This window comes from Sturnira hondurensis, unplaced genomic scaffold, assembly GCF_014824575.4.
Source record: "Sturnira hondurensis isolate 20B ecotype Veracruz unplaced genomic scaffold, ASM1482457v3 Scaffold0009719, whole genome shotgun sequence".
Classification (NCBI taxonomy): Eukaryota; Metazoa; Chordata; class Mammalia; order Chiroptera; family Phyllostomidae; genus Sturnira; species Sturnira hondurensis.
The window spans coordinates 976,180-998,188 of record NW_028082350.1 but is presented as its reverse complement, the minus strand read 5'-3'; the positions used below and the strand labels follow the sequence as shown (position 1 = coordinate 998,188).

The 22,009-nt window shown below is 41.0% G+C and overlaps 1 protein-coding gene across 2 annotated transcripts; it reads right to left on the bottom strand.

Moving 5' to 3' along the window:
* Positions 1 to 395: 395 nt before the first annotated feature.
* On the bottom strand, positions 396 to 21,900 carry QTRT2 (queuine tRNA-ribosyltransferase accessory subunit 2). Of its 2 annotated transcripts, none has more exons than XM_037057409.1 (9): positions 21,718 to 21,900; positions 17,327 to 17,550; positions 16,508 to 16,563; positions 14,553 to 14,629; positions 12,703 to 12,915; positions 8,099 to 8,298; positions 5,893 to 6,044; positions 3,722 to 3,839; positions 396 to 1,064 (listed from the first exon to the last, which is right to left on the bottom strand). In XM_037057409.1, exons 2-9 carry the CDS (start codon positions 17,524 to 17,526, stop codon positions 833 to 835), a joined length of 1,248 nt encoding a protein of 415 aa, XP_036913304.1. In that variant the 5' UTR covers positions 17,527 to 17,550; positions 21,718 to 21,900; the 3' UTR covers positions 396 to 832. The 2 variants fall into 2 exon arrangements, with proteins under 2 accessions (XP_036913304.1, XP_036913305.1); XM_037057410.1 differs by having other exon boundaries at positions 17,327 to 17,547.
* Positions 21,901 to 22,009: the final 109 nt, after the last annotated feature.

Here is a 22,009-nt window from a genome sequence, read left to right as displayed (position 1 = left end):
TACCCTGCGCTCCAGCTGCCAGTCCAAAGCTCTGTCCAAGTGAACCCATGGTGAAGGGACCTCCCCCAGTGATGGGGCCACAGTTACGGTCAGGCTACTGATGAACCTGAGGGTGGATATGGTGGACTTGCACAACCAGATGCAGCTAGTCTAGGGAGACAAGTCTCAAACAGACCATGTAGCCAAATGAAGGAGTGTGTGCTGGGGCAACCGGTCATAGGAGCAATGTGTGAGCCCCGCGTTCCAGAGAGATGAGAGCCTGGTCAAGTCACAGAGCCCTTTCAGAAAGACTGTACTGCTGGGGCAGCTGGGAAGACAGAACAGTCCAGAAGAGGCCCCCGAGAATATAAGTATGAAAGAAAACACTTGACAGAAAACTGTACTTGAAAAATAATTTAAAAAAAAACAAAAAACACTTGATTCAACCCGATTCCTTCTCCAGTGAGTAGGCATGTGTCCAAAGGGTTACGCTAGTCACAGCCAATCATCTCCCTTTAAGTTCCAATCAACTCGGCGAACCCTCAGAATCTCATCACCGCCACCTCAAGGCTGTCTCTTCACATCTGAAGCTTTTGTCTTTGACTAAAAAATGTCTACTGACTTTTAGCACTGAAATATTAAAGGTCATGGTTCAATTCTTTCTGATCAATCCAGGTCACTTAAGTCTTTAGAAAAAAATCTCTTTGGTCTCACATGGACAGTTTGGTACGGATGAGCAGACCTTATTCTCCAATATAAATGATGAAAGCTAAGATCATTTCTTGTTCTCTCCTTCCCACCTTACCAGGGTGGTACTGGCTCAATGTGAAGTCAGACTTCTGTACGCCAGGTCTCAAGATGCTTGCCTGCGGATGAGCTCTTTCAACAGCGCCAGTTTGTCACTTTTTAGTGCTTCCCGGATAGAGTGGAAGAATCCAAAGTAGTGCTCAAAGTTGTGTATCATAAGCAGGACCCCGGCCAACAGTTCACTGGTCACCAGTAGATGGTGGATGTATGCACGAGTGTGATTCTTACAGCAGTAACAGGAGCACCCTCTCACCAGTGGGTCAAAGTCCTCCTGGTACCTGAGAAAGGGAGTTAGAATGACATCCCAGAAAGTGAGGAATACAAGAACTCGACGACCTAGGCTCTCTGTTCTGCTGGAGTGTAAGCAATACAGTTAATAACATCACTGGCAGTGTACGGCCAGGTACCTGCTTAACATGGGCAATGTGGTCCAAGTTAACAGAGCACGATGAGCCAGGAGACTCGGGAGTCTTCCTCTGCCAGACATCACCTCCTAGCCTGAGGCTTACAAAGGAGCAGCAAAGAGAGTCCTGTGGTCGTGCCATCAGGCTGAGCACTATTGGTCACACCATAAAGGTACACAATGTTAGGAAATGCTGTCTGAAGAACACACATTTCTCCTATTTGCCGCCAGAACCATGCCAGAAGACACAGTCTGACCTTTTACCTGCATCGCTTTTTGCACTTTCCAAAGCACTTTTACATACACTGTGTCATTTAATCTTTCAGCAACTCCCGGAGACAGGCATTTTTGCTGTTGTTTAACCTAGGCAGACCACTCAGGGGTTAAGCGGGCTCTGAAGCTACAATGGCTACTTTGGATTCCTGGCTCAGAGTTCACTTGGGCAAGTCACTCACCTCCCTCTGTCTTTGTTTGCNGACCTAGGCTCTCTGTTCTGCTGGCACGTAAGCAATACAGTTAATAACATCACTGGCAGTGTACGGCCAGGCACCTGCTTAACATGGCAATGTGGTCCAAGTTAACAGAGCACGATGAGCCAGGAGACTCAGGAGTCTTCCTCTGCCAGACATCACCTCCTAGCCTGAGGCTTACAAAGGAGCAGCAAAGAGAGTCCTGTGGTCGCGCCATCAGGCTGAGCACTATTGGTCACACCATAAAGGTACACAATGTTAGGAAATGCTGTCTGAAGAACACACATTTCTCCTATTTGCCGCCAGAACCATGCCAGAAGACACAGTCTGACCTTTTACCTGCATCGCTTTTTGCACTTTCCAAAGCACTTTTACATACACTGTATCATTTAATCTTTCAGCAACTCCCGGAGACAGGCATTTTTGCTGTTGTTTAACCTAGGCAGACCACTCGGGTTAAGCGGGCTCTGAAGCTACAATGGCTTCTTTGGATTCCTGGCTCAGAGTTCACTTGGGCAAGTCACTCACCTCCCTCTGTCTTTGTTTGCTCACCTGTAATGCCTACCTTACGGAGCTGTCCCAAGTATGAAATGAGTTAATCGAGTAAAGGCTTGGACACGGCTGAGCACACGTTAAGCACCGTATACATGTTACCTTGTATCAGCTATCAAAAAGAAGCCGAGTGACTTGGCCGATGTCACTGAGGCATGAGCAGGGCTAGGCTCCAAACTCCAGGTCTCTGTAACTTCGAGTCTACTGCTAATAATAAGAAAACTACAAAAACTACAACTTCCAGCTAAATTTATAACATGTAGAAAATTTTAGCAGTAACCATTTATACTACTCTAACAATTTAGAAATAGAGATGAGTCCCTCTGGCTATTTTTCAAGAAGTTAAACATCATTATTTCAGACCAACGATCAAGAAGCCCCTATAGGATAGTTAAGAACTAGGACTTACATATTCTTTCATAAGTTTTCAAGTCTGTACTATTGTTAGACACACATCAGTAAGTCTGAATCTCTAGACTGTCCCTTTACGTGAGACCAAAATCAGCCAAGTTCTAAAGTGGGTGTACCCAAGTCATAGATAAACTACTCACCGGTTCACTGATTATTTTACTGCTTTCAACCGAATATGAGCAAAGTTACAAGATATCCTAATTCATTCTTTATAGAGGAAAATATTTAAGGTCCATAATCTGTATATAACCAAGATAACTTAAATTCCTTAAAATTAAAAAAAAAACTTTGTTGTATTTTTTCTCTCTGTTCTCACCCCTTCTTGCCCAAGTGAACTCTGAGCCAGGAATCCAAAGTAGCCATTGTAGCTTCAGAGCCCACTTAACCCCTGAGTGGTCTGCCTAGGTTAAACAACAGCAAAAATGCCTGTCTCCGGGAGTTGCTGAAAGATTAAATGACACAGTGTATGTAAAAGTGCTTTGGAAAGTGCAAAAAGCGATGCGGGTAAAAGGTCAGACTGTGTCTTCTGGCATGGTTCTGGTGGCAAATAGGAGAAATGTGTGTTCTTCAGACAGCATTTCTTAACATTGTGTACCTTTATGGTGTGACCAATAGTGCTCAGCCTGATGGCGTGACCACAGGACTCTCTTTGCTGCTCCTTTGTAAGCCTCAGGCTAGGAGGTGATGTCTGGCAGAGGAAGACTCCTGAGTCTCCTGGCTCATCGTGCTCTGTTAACTTGGACCACATTGCCATGTTAAGCAGGTGCCTGGCCGTACACTGCCAGTGATGTTATTAACTGTATTGCTTATTAACTTATTTTGCTCTGCCTTATTAAAAGTAACTGGAAGGAGTAAAAAACCCCAAACATGGATTTGGTCTAATCTTTACGACAGCTCTCCTAAAACAACTTACCTAGCCTCAGGTCTATGATAAGACAAGTATAAAAAGGTTTTCTGGAAGTGAATTTGAGAAGGCCTAAATAATACCCAATTGTAAGTATTTTATGAAGTCACAAACTGAAAAGGGAATAGTTACACAAACTATTAGATTGAGATATAAGTCAGAAATCAAAATCTAAACTTAAAAAAAATTCCTTACTTTTTTTCCTTCAGATTAATTTCAAATGATGTCATTTCTTGGTCGCAACTGGTGGTTTTAATTTTCTTTGTTTGATCCACACACTTTATTTCTTCCTGTGTCCCATTTTGCTGTAATACTGAAGGACAAACCAACACAAAGTCTTCAATGGAGATCAGATAAAAAGTGGCCATTGGGAGAATTTTTGGTTACCATTTCATGCCCTTTACTCTCTAGTGTCACTCCTGAGGAAATGACACAAGAAAATAAGCAAGATGATTACTGACCTATTATCTATACATCTATCATACCAAAATTTGGAGGTTCAACAATGTCTAAATTATGGTCACAAGTATATAACACGTATTCTTATCGTCAAGAAGTGATTTTTTAAAACCAGTTAGTGTGTACATGTGTGAAAAAATGTGTGTATGTTAAAGTTATGTCTCTGCATAATGTACATGCAAATTAACTGGGCTTTCGAACTGCCTATGTCCCAAAGGGATTAAAAGTAGAATATGGTTTAAATTATGTACTCTGTAGGGAGACCCTGGTCCTCCAGGGAACTCAGATAATCCAGAACTGAATGGGGACTTGAATTATTCCCTTGAACTCTCTGCTTTAAGAAAGAACATTCCTGGGATTAAAAGAGCAACACCCATTCTCATGCAAAGAGTGAGTTGCCTTAAAGGAGGACAAGTAGAAAGGTATTTCTGGGAACAAGTCATAACAATCTCAGAGTTCACCAAGGAAATGGGCAAATGGTCCCAGGGAGGTAATTTTGTCCAAGCCAAAGGAAAAAGAGAGGGGTGGCCTGAGCATGGCGCACAGGGCTATAATTTTGCTGCCATGAGTTTGCCTGGGGGTAAGGGAACCCATAAAGCCCCGGCCCTGGGGGGAACTGCTGCCTACAGTAGGCAGCTTATTCCTTTCTAATTTTTACATTGTATTTGGCAAAGGACTATAATTTACTATACAAACATACACAAATGGGATTAACAATAACACTTTAATAAAAATGTTCAAGCTATTTCAAAACCTCAATCACAAAGAAACAGCTTTCTCTGGCCAAAAAAGGAACTTGTTTGTTTCAGAGAACTCAATATCACGTTCTTTATCAGAGCCTGCATCTTCATGGTGCGCAATGACTAACAGTCACATATATCCTGGTGGAAATAATCAAGTTTATAAGTAATGTCATAAACGTTTATAAATGTTTATTTATGGTACACACATTATATTCTGGTCTGTCTAAATTAGGACAGTAAAATTGACTTCCTATTTGACCAACTGATTTGTTTTGTTTCCAGAAGTAATTCCATTTAGATCAATGCTTAAGCTACTTTATAAATGTGTAACATCTTCTGAATGAAATTTTGATAACTTGTGGGGAACAAAATGGACCTTTAAAGGAAGTCTCTAGCCCTAGTCGAATTTGAGGTTGACATGACACAGGAAGAGTTTGAAGGACGGCAGGAAGGGAGAGGCCCTGACCCCGCCCCAGGCCGGAGGGGACACTGGGCCTGCAACACTCTCTAGAAACACGCGGCAGGTGCTTTGAGGGCCCCAGCCCAAAGTCTGTATCCCAATTCCTTTACTGCGCCAATTAAATGCCAGAATCTGAAACTGATCTCTCTTGACCTCTGAATAACTAAGCAATAGAAGGAAAATGGCAGTGCTTCAAAGGAATATCAGCAGAGCAAAATGGCTTTCACCTCTCAGTGTGCAGACAAAGACGAAAAAGCCCATGTATCACTAGGATCAGGGGGGATGAGACTCCCCATATTTTAATAGCACAAGGTTTGCAAAAAGCAGACAAGCACTCTTTTGTGAAAAAACAAATTAACTTTTTCCAAGCCGTTCAAAGGTTTTCTTTTGTTAGATTTTCATCACTATTCACTCTGAATGGTCTTTTTCAGGTTGTTAATAGAAGAGGTTTTGTGGGGTTTTTTTTTTTGCTTCTGCTCATTACAAAATTACTTCCTAATACTGATGGGCTATGTGTACAGTATTAAGTACCCAGGTTTTGTGGACCAACATGCCAAAGTGTACAGATAAGAAACAAAGATGGAGTTTTATAAAAGGCTGGCTTCAGAATATGCACATATTTCTAACTTGAATCACAAGCCAAAAAGTGATAGGAAATAGAAGAAACTTAGGGATAGCATTGAGATTAACTTCAAAAGACCTACATGTGTCCTCAGGATTGGGCTGGAAATCAAAGCTGAAGGTCAGGGCACATCCCCGCTCTGTCACTTGATAAGGGAAAAAGCTCTCAAATAAGTCCACTCCTCTTTCAACGCACTCGAGCACCTCGTCGGGCCGGCTAACACCAGAGATGAGCCTGTGAAAATAAGAACAGTGACATGAGAGCAATGCCGGGAATCAGAGTCTTTCCAGAGGGCATTAAAATACTCATGAAAACCACCAGTCCCGGTTGGCATGGCAGGCAGCAAAGAATGAGATGGGGTGGGAAGAACCTTTGCTTTGGAGGCAGAGACCGGGGCTACATTCCCAGTTCTGCTATTAATTTACTTGCTGTGTTCTTTGGGAAAACTTCTTACCCTCTCTGAGTTTTAGTTTTCTTATTTTAAAAATAAGAGCATTGATACAAACTCCAGGAATAATGAGATATTTGAAGAAGCACACGGTGTATTTTCTGGTCCCAAAGAGAAACTCAGTAAAGGTTAGTTTTCTCTCTGTTTTCACCCCTTCCGAACAACCTCCCTTGTCTCAGACTGAACTTACTAGTCTACCTATCCACCACACAGATTTTTTAAGAGTGCAGAGGTGTGTGCTTTATTTCCCCCTCAGATACTTTTATGTTTTCACTGTAATTTGCCTATAATTTTTTTAATAATTGGTTCCAGAAAGACATTTTTATCTACTGTGTTCTTCATGTAGTCATTTACAAAGGAACTCTTGCTCTTAGAATTTTAATTCTGCCCCCAGAATCTAGGAATCTAGTTGGCTTTATTTATGCTTCCTTACATTTTCTCCACTAATAAACTGTCTGCACGGTGGAATGAGATGGTAATTTTAGAGGTACCGGGCAAGGCATTCTGAGACTATGAATAACACTCAGCCAGGTTCTGCCACTAAAACAAGACGGGAAGATGCACTAGATTAGGGCTGACTGGCTACTATGTTTCATGCTTGTTCATAGTTCCTTTTATGAACTGGCAGAGAAAAGCTTATAGACTCTCTGACTTCTATAAGAAGTTAAAAAAAAGGCTTATGCAATATTAAACAAATAGAACCCTTAAATATATGCTGGTTTTTCTGACTACAGTTCAGAAAAAGTAACATATTCTCCTTCAAGTAACATAACGTTTTAGAACTCCTCTCTGACTGAAGCTGGCATTTCTACACACTTACAGAAGGAAAGCAATTTCAGCTTTCAAATCCAGCAACAGACATCTGTGAGCATTTAACTCAAAGTCCAGAAAACGACTAGAAATACTAGCACCAAAACGTTACCTGTACCAGAATGAAAGAGGAGGAGAAGCAGTGAACACAGAGAACTAGGTTAAAGTTGAGGCAAATACTGCTGTGATGAAAATATCTCCTCCTGGCTAGTGTTTACCGCTCTCCATGAGATTCATACGCTTCGCTGCAAGTCATACCTGGATTTTTTAAGCGGTCAAGTTACATATAGATACTGTCCAACAGCCCAAGTAGCACCATGATCAAACCTCTTACTGTATCTGCAGGAAAAGGCTGTGAACATTCACACCAAGTGGGATAAGACTAGTCTTTCAAAAAAAAATTAGGGTAGTCTAAAAAGACATCAGCAGCACTCAGAAACCTTAAGCTCTGAATCTTGTAGATCATCTCTTCTCACCAGCACATCGTAAAACCTGTGATCTAGAGAAAAAAAAACAAAACAACCCAGCTAGTGTTGCTGGTTGTTTCGATTTCAAAAAATGATACCACTGCCTCAAATGTAAAAACTTCTTAAAAGATCCCTATTAGCAGCGCCCATCTTCACTCCGCTACGCATCCCAGATCTGTCCTCAACATGCTTTGAGGAAGGACAGAGTTCCACATGACTTTATACACGTCCCGAGAAACCATGTTATTGTATGAGTAAAGAACAGTATTTGTATTTGCCACAAGAATGAGGGGAAAGAGTATGACACTTGCCCTCACTTAGAATGAACATCAAATAAACTAATTCACATGGCAACTGTCCTCTGGTCTACATTCTGAAATCAAGCACAGGACAGCCTTGATGGAGACTCCCCCTACGGTGGGCACGGCAGATTCAGCTCAGAAAGAACATAATCAACACATCAAAAGATATGCCCATGTAGAGACTGCGTAACACCCATCCCCCAGAACTCCTGTTCTGCAGCAGCCCGTGAGGCTTGGCCAGCATCCTAACTCAACACTAGCCTTGGTTTGTCTTCTGGCAGCTCTGCGGTAACTGATGACAGCAAGTTCAGCCTCGTCTCCAGAGTTGCTGGATTCCCTCGAAAGCCATCCAGAAGGAAGCCGCCTACAGGCCGCTTGGCTGTCTCTCTTGCTGACCTCAGCCTCTCCTCCATCACGTCTCCACCTTCAATCACACCAATGATCGTACTTTTTTGGAGGACCTAAGGTAAAAAAAAAAAATGAATGTTTTTAACTGTTTCCAGTACCTTGGGTGTCCAACCCATGGCCGGCAGGCCGATGCGGCCCAGGATGGCTATGAATGTGGTCCAACACAAAATTGTAAATTTACTTAACACCATTTTTTGGCTTATCAGTTTTCATGAGTGTTTGTGTATTTAATTTGTGGCCCAAGACAACTCTTCTTCATCCGCTGTAGCCCACAAAGCCAAAAGGCTGGACGTCCCTGGAAAGAAATGAACCTTACACATGGCCCTGGACAAGCAGCTCAGTTGTTTAGAGAGTCATCCTGATGCACCCAGGTTGCGGGTTTAATCCCTGGTCAGGGCACATACAAGAATCAACCAACGAATGCATAAGAAACAAACTAATGTTTTTGTCCCTTTCTCTACCCCCCACTCATATATACACATATATATCCCTTTCTCTCTAAAAAAATCTATAAATAAATTTTATTTTTTTAAGATTTTATTTTTAGAGAGAGAGTAAGGGAAGGAGAGAAGGAGAGAAAGCAACATCAGTCAGCTGTTTCTCACGTGCCCCCAACCAGGACCTGGCCCACAACCCAGGCATGTGTTCCGACCGGGAATCAAACCAGCACCCTTTCAGTTCACAGGCAGGTGCCCAACCCACTCAGCCACACTAGCCAGGGCAATAAATACATTTTTAAAAATGAACCTTATACAGAAGACCAGGGGATAGACAAGACTTCAGTGCAGCTGCTACAGTCAAAGCAAGCAAGGAAATGGTGCTCCCTCTGCCCTGAGAACTCTCGGGACTCCGGAGAGCAGGTTAAGTAAAGACTGGGGAGAAACTGAGGCAACCTACATATGCAGCTGTGCTTTAGCTTAGATTCAATTAAATGCATGCTGAGCAGGTACAAGAGAAAAATACAAAAGAGTTTCAATTTGTTTAAATGACCATCCATGCCTGCTTGAGGTCACTGCCAAGTCTTTTAGAGACAACTTGAGGTACTTCGAACCTATTTGGTTAGAAAAATTGACTATCTGGAAAAAAAACAAAAATAAAATACTGCCACATACCATCCTCAGAAGTAAATTTAAACATAAAAATGTAGTTATTCAAGCATTAAAAGAACATACTGAATATTTTTATAATCTTGGCATAAGGAAGACCTTCCTAAGCAACCTAAAGGTTACAGGAAAAGGCCAACATATTTGAGTACAAAAACATTAAAACTTCTCTAGTAAAATATACTATGAACATGGACGAAGGAGGACTTACTCTTTGGAGGAATAGGTAAATATCTACGCAATGGAAAAAGCTCCAAAAATCTTCTAAGGAACTGAAAACTCTAAGGAAATCTAGGCAGATGTGTGAATATGAACTTCAGAAAAATAAATGTAAATTCCCTGTGTATACATGGAGAGCTTACTAAACTTTGCCAGCAAGGCAATGCATACTGGAAACCATCAAATACCATTCGTGCCCATCACACTGACATGAAAACTCAAAGACAACACAGTGGAAGTGAAAGTGAAAAATGTATTCATATACCCCAATAACCAGAGATTAAAAATCACTTCAGCCTCATGGGAGTGCACGTCCACAACACTTGTCACAGCGCCAGTATTTTTATCTTAATATCCTAAAATTCAAACTTCTCTTACAAATATATTCACAGGGTGTTTCAAGAGATTGTTGAACAAAAACAAGCCAATTTCTGAACATGAGATCACATTCATGTTGTTAAAAACACATATACGTACACATATATATGTAATAATCATGTATATGTGACTATAAAAATAAGGTTTGCAAGAAATGACACAAAACAACACTGGCTCTCTGGAAGAACACGGACAGGGAGGGAGCCAGCAGGCTCCGAAGAGTGAGTTTTGCTTCCTGGCTTGAGCAGGAGGGGCACAGTCAGACTGCCTCTCCAGAAAGAACGCTTCGGACACTGTGTGGAGAATGAATTAAGGGGGTGTACAGCTAAAGGATGGGACAGGAGACAACTGCAATGATCCAGGTACAAGGCAAAGAGGACCTGGACCAAGGCAGCGGCAGTGGGGAAAAGAGGAGGGGTGGGAGTTGAAACCTTATCAAGAGGTACAATCTACACAATCGAAAAGCTGTCCAAGGGGAGGACGAAGACAGCCTAGCAGGTCTCCTGGCTCCTCTCTTGGAAGTCCAGGGAGATGGTGAGAAGAGCAGGTGGAGGATCCTAAAAAAATAATAAGACCTCTCCTTCCTGCTGCTCCCAGACACAGCCCTAAGCACCTTGGGATGAAACCCATTTGCCATTCCCGGCCTAGGGAATCTGGGAAGAAGAAAAGAAAGCCAACAACAGAACCTTGGGAAGTGTCAATATTTAAGGGTATTTAGAATAAGGGGATCCAGTGAGAGGGGAGGAACCATAGGAAAAGGAAAAGATGTGTGCAGACATACAAAGCAGATGGTTACAGTCTCTCCCCTTTACATGACCGGCACAGGCTTTTCTGGAAAACTCCTTTTCATGGGTGTAAAAAGTACGATGATATATAGTTTACTGTCCAAAACTGAATATACTAAACAGTAAAAGGGGCACTATTAGTAATCATATCAAGACAATAGCATAAGAGTTAGGGGTATAGAGAGGAACCCCAGCTTTGACCAACACACAGAAATAGTGTGAAATGGTGAGGCTGACGGTAACTGTAACACAGAAGAGGGACTTGAGGCTCATGTGGCCTTTCTAACAATCATGTTCTGTCAGTCGCTGTCCTCCCTTCTACTTATCAGACATTACTTACCCTACAAGGATAATCACTGGCTCAGAACAATGGCCAGTGAGCAACACTGAAAACTCAGACCCACGGCATTGTCCCCAAGCTGAATTCCTACCGCAGATACTGAGAGTCTATTCAGAATGATGACTAAGTTTCCTCTAATTATTTCATGCATATTAACTTCATTAGTCAAGTTATATTTTTATTGGTAAACTCACGTAACAATGTTCCTCACAATGAATGTGCTTGCCATGGTGGGAATTGGCCACTGCTCGGGGTGACTCCACGAGTCACCGGGGACACCGATTCTCCCCTCTGTTCTCCTACCGCCTCTGCTTTCTCCAGGTGAATGCATCCTTTCCCGGCTTCATTAGTCCTGCTATCAGGAGCCCTTATTTATTGCTACAACTTCTTCCCCACCCCATCAGAACCACTCACCATCAGCAATCATTTACTGAGGGCTTACTATACGTCAGGAATTTTGCTACATGATGAAGACACAAAAATGACACACAGAAACTGAGCTTAAGGAGGTCAAGTTTAATAACAACAAACATAAATCACTGCAGTAGAATATGATTAGGGCTATAACATAGCTACATACAAATGAAAGGATGGCAAAGGATGAAAAGTGCTTCCTGGAATGGTCAGGTCAATTTCCTAGAATGAACAATGGAATTAAATGAGCCAATCAGGAAGCAAGAGGGAAAATATGGCTAAGGATTAAAAAAAAAAAAGAAAAGAAACAATCCAGAAAGAAATCTGTGTACAGGCACAGTGGCATGAAATAGGATAACACCTCGGGGAACTGAAAGTAACTCAGAAGGGGCAGAGCGCCAACCACAGGAGAAAGTAGGTCACATTGGGCTGCAGGAAGAGGTGGAGGCTGGATTTCTGCTGGCTGTCCATGCCCTCTAAGAGTATAAGTGGAGAACCACTAAATTCTTTTAAGAAAGCAGGAGACAAGTTCATATTTGTGCTTTACAGCAAGGAGGGCTGAAGCTAGATTGGGTGGAAAGGAGAACAGAAGCAGAAAGAACAATTGAAAGGTATCTGTTCACCTAAGAGATGCTGAGGCTATGATACCTTAAGGTGACGATAAGGGTAATAAGGGGGACAATTCTAGATATATTTAGGGAGATGGAATCAAAAAGGAGTGAATATTGGAGATTAATCGGACATTGAAAGAAATCTTGAAAGACTCACAATTCTGGGCTGAGGAACTTGGTGGCCAACAAAAACTGAGACAGAGTACAGAGGGAGAGCAAAAGGAAGAAGAGGATTGAAGAGATAAGACTCAGAGTTTAGGGTGCACGTGAGGGGTATTTTAGTGACAGAATCTAATGAAAGCCCTGTACTTATGTAATTCTGAAGCTAAGGAGAGTGATCTCGATTGTACCTACAATTTTAGAACCATTCAACAATAAAAAGTAAGGGGCAACTGCCTAGTGAGAACATATAAAGTGGGATATAAAGAGAGCCTTAGACAGAATCCTGGAGAGCAATAATACTTAATGGTTCAGGAAAAAAGACAGAAGAGCATAATAGAGACCAAGAAGTGAGGAGCCGAGAGGTAGGAGGAACAGTAAAAGCAGCATCATGGAATGTCAATTAGCGTGAGTTTCAAAGAAAAAGTAGTGAGATGTACAGCTTTACCTCTGACTCCTCCTGCAGCCGCAGACAATGATCCAGGAATAGAAGCGACCGGTCAACAGACTTTCTGGCTCTTTTTATGGAAGTTGCTTCTGCACAAGATGCTTCTCCATCTGAGAGGCACTGGAACCAGTCTGGCTGGAGGGCCTGCTGAATTGCCATGAACCTGGAAGCAGTCATTTCCACTCGTCCTCCAAAACCCCACACAGACACAGACTGCCAGGGAACAAGATGATGGGGAGTTAGCAAGAGTAAATTGCAAATAAAAAGAAAATAAAAAAATGCTAAAGGAATTCTGAATTTAATTCTTTACAACTAGAGATGGTAGCAATTCAATCCAAGACATGGTGATTAAAAGGTTTCCTATGCTATATTCCAAATTCTCTAAGAACCTTATAGCTCATAGAGAATCCTTCAATAGCCATACAAGCCAGCTTCTGAGCTTGTCCCCAAGAATTCATTATACTTCTCTAGAAGCCCAGGCTTCCAGTCTCCTCTCCCCCACAGCCCGCTCTGCCCATGTTGTTCTTGAGTATACTGCAGCCTTTGATTTTGTCTTTGATCACACTGTTCCTTTTGACTGAAATACCCTCCTGGTAAAATACTGTGCACCCTTCAAGACATGAGTTCAAATACCGCCTAGCGTAACGTGTTCCCCAAACCTTCCCTGGTGTAATCAATTGCTCACCCTTTTAAATTCTTTCAGAAAGTTGTGCTTATTTCCTTTGTAGAAATTATGGCACACCACTGTATATTTGTCTGACTAGAGTATCCCAATTCATGTTCGTACCCCAAAAGCACAGTCTAGGGCCTTGCACATTATTAACAAGTATTTACCGAGTTGACTTAGATGTAGAATTTGTGTGCTGAAACATAAATCCCATAGCCCACGAGAATCTCTGCGTGGCCCTCTGGTTCTTTCTCCTACAGCACCTCTCTTCTTAGAAGAGATTGACAAGGACGTAGATGGGGAGGCAACATACAGTCTTTATTCCGGCATAAGAACACAATTTAAAGGAGTCCTCTCTCCCTTATAAAGGGGGTAGGATAACTGATGTCAAAATATTTTCTTTTGTAAACATATTACAAAATAAAAATTTAAAGCAGAAGGGTAATTTAAAAGAATAGTCTTAGGTAAGATTACGAGATACTGTTGACACCAATGAAGTGGGGGCAGGAAACAAAACTGCATCTGCAAAGTAGCCGTGCATACAGGGGTGGGCAAAAGGAGGTCGGCAGCTGCTCGTATGGAAACACGTATAATACAAGAATAATGAATGATACAAGAATAAACTCTGTGTTTCACGTACTCACAACTAGAAACCTCCTTTTGCCCACCCCTGGACTGAAGCCTTGTCAGAATGCGATCCCCAAGGACAATGAAATGGGGCCACGTCTCAGGTGAAAACTTGTAATGAAGTCCTTTTGATACTGTTCTTCACTAGCTAAAAAACTCTGGCTGTGGACGGACCTTTTTCAAATTCTGTCCTAAAAACAAGCAGTATTACACGGGGGTTCTACTATATATAGTTGTGCATGTGATAACACCCATCAGCAACTTTCCCTACTCTTCCTGAGGTTGTTAAAACTGCAAATAAAGCATGGCAGAAAAAGACTATTGTTTTCTACTATCACAGCAATTTCTTTTTTTGGAATGTACTTAACCCTTTTCCAACCCCCAAATTTTTGCAACAATGAAAAAGCTGAAAATACATTCCTTACCTTCACCCCATCCTCAGGCAGACCGCCTTTAACTCCTATAAACTACCCCACCCCACTATGTTCACAGAAATGAAGAGAAGGAAAAAAGGGTCAGGATGTGGCCAACATCCCAGGAAGAACTGAGAACACACCTTGTTTGTCACATAACCAGCTGGGCAGGGGCTGACTGGATCGTGCAGGGAGCAGTACAAGAGAGATTCTGGCATGCCTGTACAAACACAGAAAAGAACCCCAGAAGGCACTTATGTCAACGACCATACTGCGCTGTAACAAAGAGCAGCCTCATAATGTGTACTGCTAGACAGAGCAACACTAAGCAGAGTGAACTGCTCATACCTGACGTTAGAAGTACAGGAGGCCTATCAATGTGAATGAACAGATCACTTTGAAACTTACTAATCTAAAAGAACAATTAACTGTAAAGGTTCATTTCTGATGACAAAGAAAGTTGCTACAAGGGGAAGGTATATCTTAAAGTATGAGATACATGAAAGTGTTGAATGACATGACCTGACTCAATTTGCTTTGAAGAAGAACTGAGTATCGAGTATGTGCATTCTAGGTACTACGCAAGGAACTAGCTCCTGGAAAGGTGACATGATATAATCAAAGGTACTCATTAAAAAAGCCATCCCACATCAGGAGTCCCTAGTGGCAGAATTAAAAGGAAACTATAGGATAGTTCATTTCAGTTACTCAAGATAACAGTTCCAGGCCCTGGCTGGTGTAGCTCAGTGGATTGAGCGCGGGCCTGTGAACCAGAGGATCGTGGTTCGATTCCCAGTCAGGGCACATGCCTGGGTTGCAGGCTGGTTCCCTGCAGGCCAACTCCCAGCAGGGGATGCACGAAAGGCAACCATACATTGATGTTTCTCTCCCTCTCTCCTTCCCCTCTAAAGATAAATAAATAAATAAAATCTTTAAAAAGAAAAAAAAAGATAACAGTTCCTGGAGGTTCTTTAGACAAATAGTTGTTTAAAAAAATGTTTAACAAACCATATATACAAAAATTTTATATGCTACCCTTCATTTTCATAAGAAAAAAGTTAGAATTCATTTTCATAAGAAAAAAGTTAGAAAAAAACCCAAATAAATAAATAAATAAAATTAACAAAATAAATCTCTGAAGTTCTCCACCTTATTTTCCACAACTTCAATTACTACAATTATCTGTAGAAAGCTTATATTAGCTATTTTCACTTAATTATATGCTTGCGTACTTTAAAGCTGGCTATTAAAATTGGTCTCACATGAAGAAAAATGATATTACATAAATTCCTCTACTGAAATAGTCTTGTCACAACCAAGTCATCATGCAGTCTTTTCCCAGAAGCGGACTGAACAACCAATGGAAACAGGGTTTTCATTTAAGTGAGTCTTAGATATTGGAAAAAGCTTCAGGAGAAGGTGGTCTACAGAAGAATGTGTTCTCTGGCTGTCACTGCTAAGCTTTTCCTGTAAATAAATGGCATGTACATCTGCATTTGAAGTCCTATTTCTGGAACAAAAGATAACATTAACATATCAGAATATAGCAGTATATAAATTCTTTGTCCACTGCCTTATGTTGTAGGCTCCAACGTGACAATACTGCTTTGGACCTTAGGGATGGCCCACGCAGGGTCTCACCTCTGGGTCCCTGCTCTACGCCTGGCACATCTGCCCACACCTGCCTACGACCACCAGCCCCTGACCTGCCTAACTCCCACTCTTCCCTGCCCCAGTTAAGGTGCCCCTTCATCTGCTCTCTCAAGAATTCTTTCTTCATTCTGACCTCCTTCCACGTGGACCGTACAGCAGGTTATGTTTCTCCCTCTGGTTCTCATGATACATGTATGTACTCCTGACCCCGCACTCTACTAGAATTACCTATTTATCTTTATCCCAACTGGGCTTGGGTTCCACGGGGCATCAACTGCTTCCTATTCGTCTTTGAATCCCCAGTGCCTGGTTCTTAGATGCTCAATAAATGCTGACTAAATCAGTGAGTAAATAAATGTATGAAGGAAAGAGAACAGAACAAATAGCACCTCCAAATTCCAAATTAATGTATTACAAGGTGCACACAAGTACTAAATTATTTTACCTATAAACTTTCCAATTCCTTCCTTATATTCTGTCAAGACTTCATGATGTTCAGCCCTGTAAGTAAAACAGAAAAATATGTAACATAACAATGGATCACCCTACAGATGCTCCATACAGCTGAAGCCCTCTGCTCGCCCAAACAAGCTACATGACAGTCCATGTAGTCTTGAACAACAAATATACCATTCCTCCAGAGTTCCAACTCACCAGGCCCACTTCTTTAGCCAGAGTAAAGTTTTTCAATTTGCAAGTGGTAATGTGAGAAGAGAAACTGGCAAAGTTCAACTGCTCTAGGAAAATCTGGATTTTCTTCTTCCCCTTGCTACTTCAAAAGCAGTTTATTATTCACACAATACTAAAGAGGCATTTCATCATATAGGCAGACTATGCAATTAAGGATACCATCCATATGTACATTATACAAAATGATCTAACTCCATCAGTTAGGTTTCCATAAGCAGTATATGCAAGTACATGCACAGAGACCAGAGGAATCACTGAGGCTGGTGCTTGAAGGCAGCCTCTAGGCTCCAAGCTGAGCTCTGTCACCCCTGGGAGCAGCAGCAATGAGGACAGGATGGGACCTTGGATTCATAGGAAAAATAAAGCAGCTTTAACATGTAGGCCCAGCCAATGGCTTCCGTATTAGGGCCAGATAATATACAATATTTGGTATATTTCTTGTGATATCATTCTAAAAATCTACAAGTTTTATACATATAAGCCAAAAAAGTCTTTTGCTTGCTTCACTGAACCTTGTTAAGGTAACTAAGCTGATGCAAAAGTTGAAACTTGGATGGCTGGGCCTAACACTTACAGCGATGACAGTGTCAGCTGAGCCATGGCAGGAACCCCGTGGATTTTATGCAGTGTGTGATGGGTCAGGTGTGGGGCAGAGCCAGTCTTGGTGTACAGAAGGCAGCCTGGGATGTCCATGGAGCTGTCCCGGGCTTTGCCTAGGTTTTTTATTTTTCCTAGGCGACAGCCATCAGCTACCTTGGTAAGACTCAGCTTCATCTTGAGGGGTTATTTCAGGTCCTGCTAAGAAAAGAGCATTAAATTCAGAAGTTTTATGACATCTAAAGGCTAACCATTTCGCAAAGGTAGCAACCTACGAAAAATTAAATGATAGCCTACTTATCACTATTTCCAGTCTAGGATTTTTTTTAGTTATCAGGAATAGGAGAATGGGAAAAAACAAGAAGAGAATAAGGCACCTTCCCCCAAGTCCCAGAGCAATATGACACCCATCACACTGGAATTCAGTCCTGGAATTTTTGTCTGACCTGATGAAATCCAAACAAATAGGGTAGAAGTGAAAATTAATCTCAGGAAGAGTGCTGTAAAGCCAAGGCTCGCTCTCAGCCTTGCAAATGTGGAAAGAAAAGTCATACTGCTTAGGAAATACTGCTGATTAATATGACCCATTTTTGTTTCTCTAACATATGAGGATCCTAGGCAACATAGCAATTTTGTCTAATATGTAGTTAAAAGAAGAAAATGGGTCCCCAAACTGCATTCTGGTGTTTATTAAAAATGCATGAAAGAATATACATCAAAGATAAAACATAGAGATTATATCTGAAAGGTGAAATTATTTTCCAATTTGTTCTTACGTGGTGTTCAAATAGACGTGAGAAACTGTTGAGTATGCATGTAGTTCATAAGCAGTTTAGCAGTACTTTTATAAATGGTAAAAAATATTTGATAAAAGAAAAATTAAGATATACTTTATAATTTCTATAGATACAGAGAAAAAAAGTTAGAAAATATTTATTACTTTGTTGGATGCTGTTAATTAGTTATTAGTTAGTGAAGCAAATCCTAAACTCCACTCCTTAAAATACACTACAAAATTTGGTAACCAGGCATGGCAGAAAATGTCATTGGAGATGCCGGCACTTTACAAATCCTGGTACATCTACAGTGGGTACCACACCCTCTTGCCAGTGCATTCTTGCCAGTGCAGGTAGGCCAAGTTTTACTAGTGGTAAGTTATTACAGCTATCTAGAGGCTCCAACCTTAGACTCTGCCTGTGTAAGCATTATGCTGTAACATACTCTGAAGGTCAACCATCATTCAAGGCATTACCAAACGAACAGGCATCATTATATATCATCAGTTAAAAAATATTCAGGAATGTAACTACTACTTTTTTGGGAGTCGTAAATCCTGATATTGAAATAAAATAGCCAATACAGTCTTTAGAATTTGAGAAATAATAACTACCTTCTGCATGGTTCAATAAGAAATTTCATGCTAAAAATTAATTATTAAAAAAATACTATGTTTAAGGAAGCTTGGTCAATTTTCTATGACTCTACTTTCATTATTTCAAATCATCACAAAGATAGACACAAAAAATAAGTATCAGTGAAACCTACAGAATTGGAGATTCAGGGGAAAAGTTATGCTTTAACAAAGAGTAACATAAAAGCAATTTTTAAAAAGCCTGTTACGGAACATTAAAACTGTTAAAAAATAAAGTGTATACCCAACAAATTATACAAATGTAAATTATTTTAAAAATATTTTATTTATTTATTTTAAGAGAGAGGAAAGGAGGGAGAGAGGAGGAGAAATGCTGATATGAAAGAGAAATAACAACTGTTTGCCTCTCTCTTGCATCCTGACCAGGGACCAAACCAGCAACAAGGCATTTGCCCTGACCGTGGAAAGTGAATGAGTGACCTTTGCTTTGTGGGACAACACCCAATACAGCCACACTAGTCAGGGCAAATATAAATTATTTTCGTATAATTCACATAAATTATAATAAGAACACACTCAGAAAATATAAGAGTCATTAGTTTATACAACCATATTCCTTATTGATTTATTGGGTAATACATATAACCTTCTGATTTCAAGTGATAAAAATATATTTTAAACTAACAGAACTCTGAAGCCATTTGTAGCAAAGTTAAAAACTGCATTTTACAATCTAAGTTCTGGGGAATTGAATAGGAGGAGCAAAAAGATGAGAAATACACTTTAAAGTTAATGAATCAATGACTGTTATTGTGACTGAATACTAGAATCAACCAAATACAGAATAGGTTTTGAAACATAAGTAAGAACTAATGGAAGATTCTATAGTCTAGAATTTTTCAGAAAAGGCTAGAAACAAGCATTTGCTGGTTCCTTTCCTTACTCTAAAAATTCTGTCTCATCTGACTTATTTAAGTCTTGTAAAGAGTTTAAATGTATGCTCATAAGTTGTATTTTTAAAATTAAATTCATACACGCTCTACAAGGTTTGCATATGCACAGAAAAAAGTCAGAAGGATTTCCTAACAATACAGTGCTCCAAGCTAACTCAGAGACAGAGAAATAACAGACTCTAAAATTCTAGAATACAGTAACTGAACATAAGACTTCTTGAAATAGAGTATTTCAGAATCCTCACATTATTTGGGAGGAGAAAGACAATGAGTAGTGTTAAACTTTGTGTGTTTAAAAATTTTTTTAAGTAACCATTAAATGGCTAATGACAGAATGCCTAATCTCCAAATTCACTGTGGAGGGGCAGGAGAGGATAAAGAAAAATGGGTTCCTGGCTGGTGTAGCCTGAGAACCACATGATCGAGGTTCAATTCTCAGTCAGGGCACATGCCTGGGTTGCAGGCCAGTTCCCAGCAGGGGACTCACGAGAAGCAACCATACATTGATATTTCTCTCCTTCTCTCCTTCCCTTCCTCTCTACAGACAAAAAAATAAAATCTTTAAAAAAAAAGAAAGAAAAAATGGGTTAACACAATAAAGAGCAAGAAAGAGGAAAAGAAGCCAAAAACAGAAAATACAAAATAAGATTGTAGAAGTCAGTCTGAATAGGTTAGTAATCACAATAAAATTGAGCAAATTAATTTGACCTATTTAAAGACAACAATAACAGCAAATAGCATTTATTGGACATCTACTATGTATCAAGTACTGTTCTTTATGTGTTAACTCCATTAATATGTATCATCATATTAAGACAGGTGCTATTACTATGTGCATTTTACAGATGAGAAAACTGAGACTAACAAAGTCACTGCCTGGGAAGAGGCAGAGCCAGAACTTAAATCATACAAGTCTGGCTTTAGAGGCTGTACTCTCATAGGCTGGTAACCTGTTAGAAGTCCCGAATCTTGTCCATTAGCATATGCAATATTTACTTATTAACTCTAACGTTAAGATACAATTTTATAGTCATATATTATTCCATTTTGCTCTAGTGTTGTTTTTTCCTTATCTCCCTTATAGGTCTCTATCCATCTTCCCAGCCTCTACAAACTTTTTCCTCTCATACGTTTAAACATTTTTGTATATGGGAATGGGTGGGTGCTTTCTTTTTTTTTTAAAAAAGAAACATATTGTAAGCACTTCTCTGTAATTTGTTTTTCTCCCCAGGATGGCTGAAAGATAGCTGATGGTTACCTTTCCTGAAGAAGCGACACAGAGCTAACTTACTCTTATAAAATAACTACTTCACGATATTGCACGATTTGGCTGTAATACAATTTCATCAACCATCAGCTTTCCCATGAGTAATGAAGACACAGAACAGGTCCTAAGATCGCTGCAAAAAGTGTGAAGGCAGGGCTTCCCTGATCTCATTTTCACCAATCTCACGTCTACGTTAGTTTACGTTTCCTGGCAGAATTCTATACATACCATACTCCAAAGATTTAGATACTATCTCCCTCATTTTGTCAACGGGTCAGAGAGTAATTAAACAAGTTATCTGAGGTTATACAGCCACAAAGTAGCTGGGTCCTAAGTTCCCGCGCTAAACATCTACCTCAGTGTTCCAGAAAGGACTGCCCACGGAAACATCTATGCGCGGTCAATGAGGATGGATTTGTCGTTACCCCATAAGCCATCTCCCAGCGCCCCAGTGCTTGTGAAGCGTTTAGCTCAGGGATTTGCGATCGTCCCAAGCCTCTCGAGTACCCTGGGCAGTCCCGGGAAAAAAACCCCACCGACTAACAACCTGACCCATAAGCAGACGCCAGTCGAAAGGAGACCCCTTCCACTCAGAGATGCGGTGACCCTCACACGATCTGAGAGAATCTGGACTTATGGTAGCCACCGTGAGACCCAGAAAAGAGACACAGTGGGCGTACAATTACAGCTAGTACAACACAACCACAAACATCTGGGAGCAACGCGACTCATCCAACCGTAGTAGCTCCACACCATCAGGGAGAGGGGCCACTTACCTACAAACCTCCCAACTTTTTTGGAATTCAGACCCCTCCAATTCCCTATAGTTCGCAACCATGTGTCCAGCCGGAAAAATTCTGGGCCTCCTAAACCACCGCCTCCGATACAGAGCCAATCAGGAAGCATTGTGTCATCACCGGGCGCCATTAAAAGGCAAAGGAAATCTCAAACCGAACTCTAGTGAAAGCGAGGAAGCGGGACTGTTGTCGTTGCCAAGGGTAACTGAGCTAACGCATTCCTCTTGCGCAAGGCCTCCTGGGAGTGGTGGTTCGTAGGCGCCCCCACAGC

What these genes read in the sequence shown, in the direction of transcription:
- QTRT2 (XM_037057409.1), bottom strand. Translation starts at nt 17,526, where the DNA reads ATGAAGCTGAGTCTTACCAAGGTAGCTGATGGCTGTCGCCTAGGAAAA. An exon ending in CTGGTTATGTGACAAACAAG is followed by an intron (nt 12,916 to 14,552) that starts GTGTGTTCTCAG and finishes GTTCCCTGGCAG; the next exon opens with TCTGTGTCTGTGTGGGGTTT. An exon ending in GGCTGCAGGAGGAGTCAGAG is followed by an intron (nt 8,299 to 12,702) that starts GTAAAGCTGTAC and finishes TTTTTACCTTAG; the next exon opens with GTCCTCCAAAAAAGTACGAT.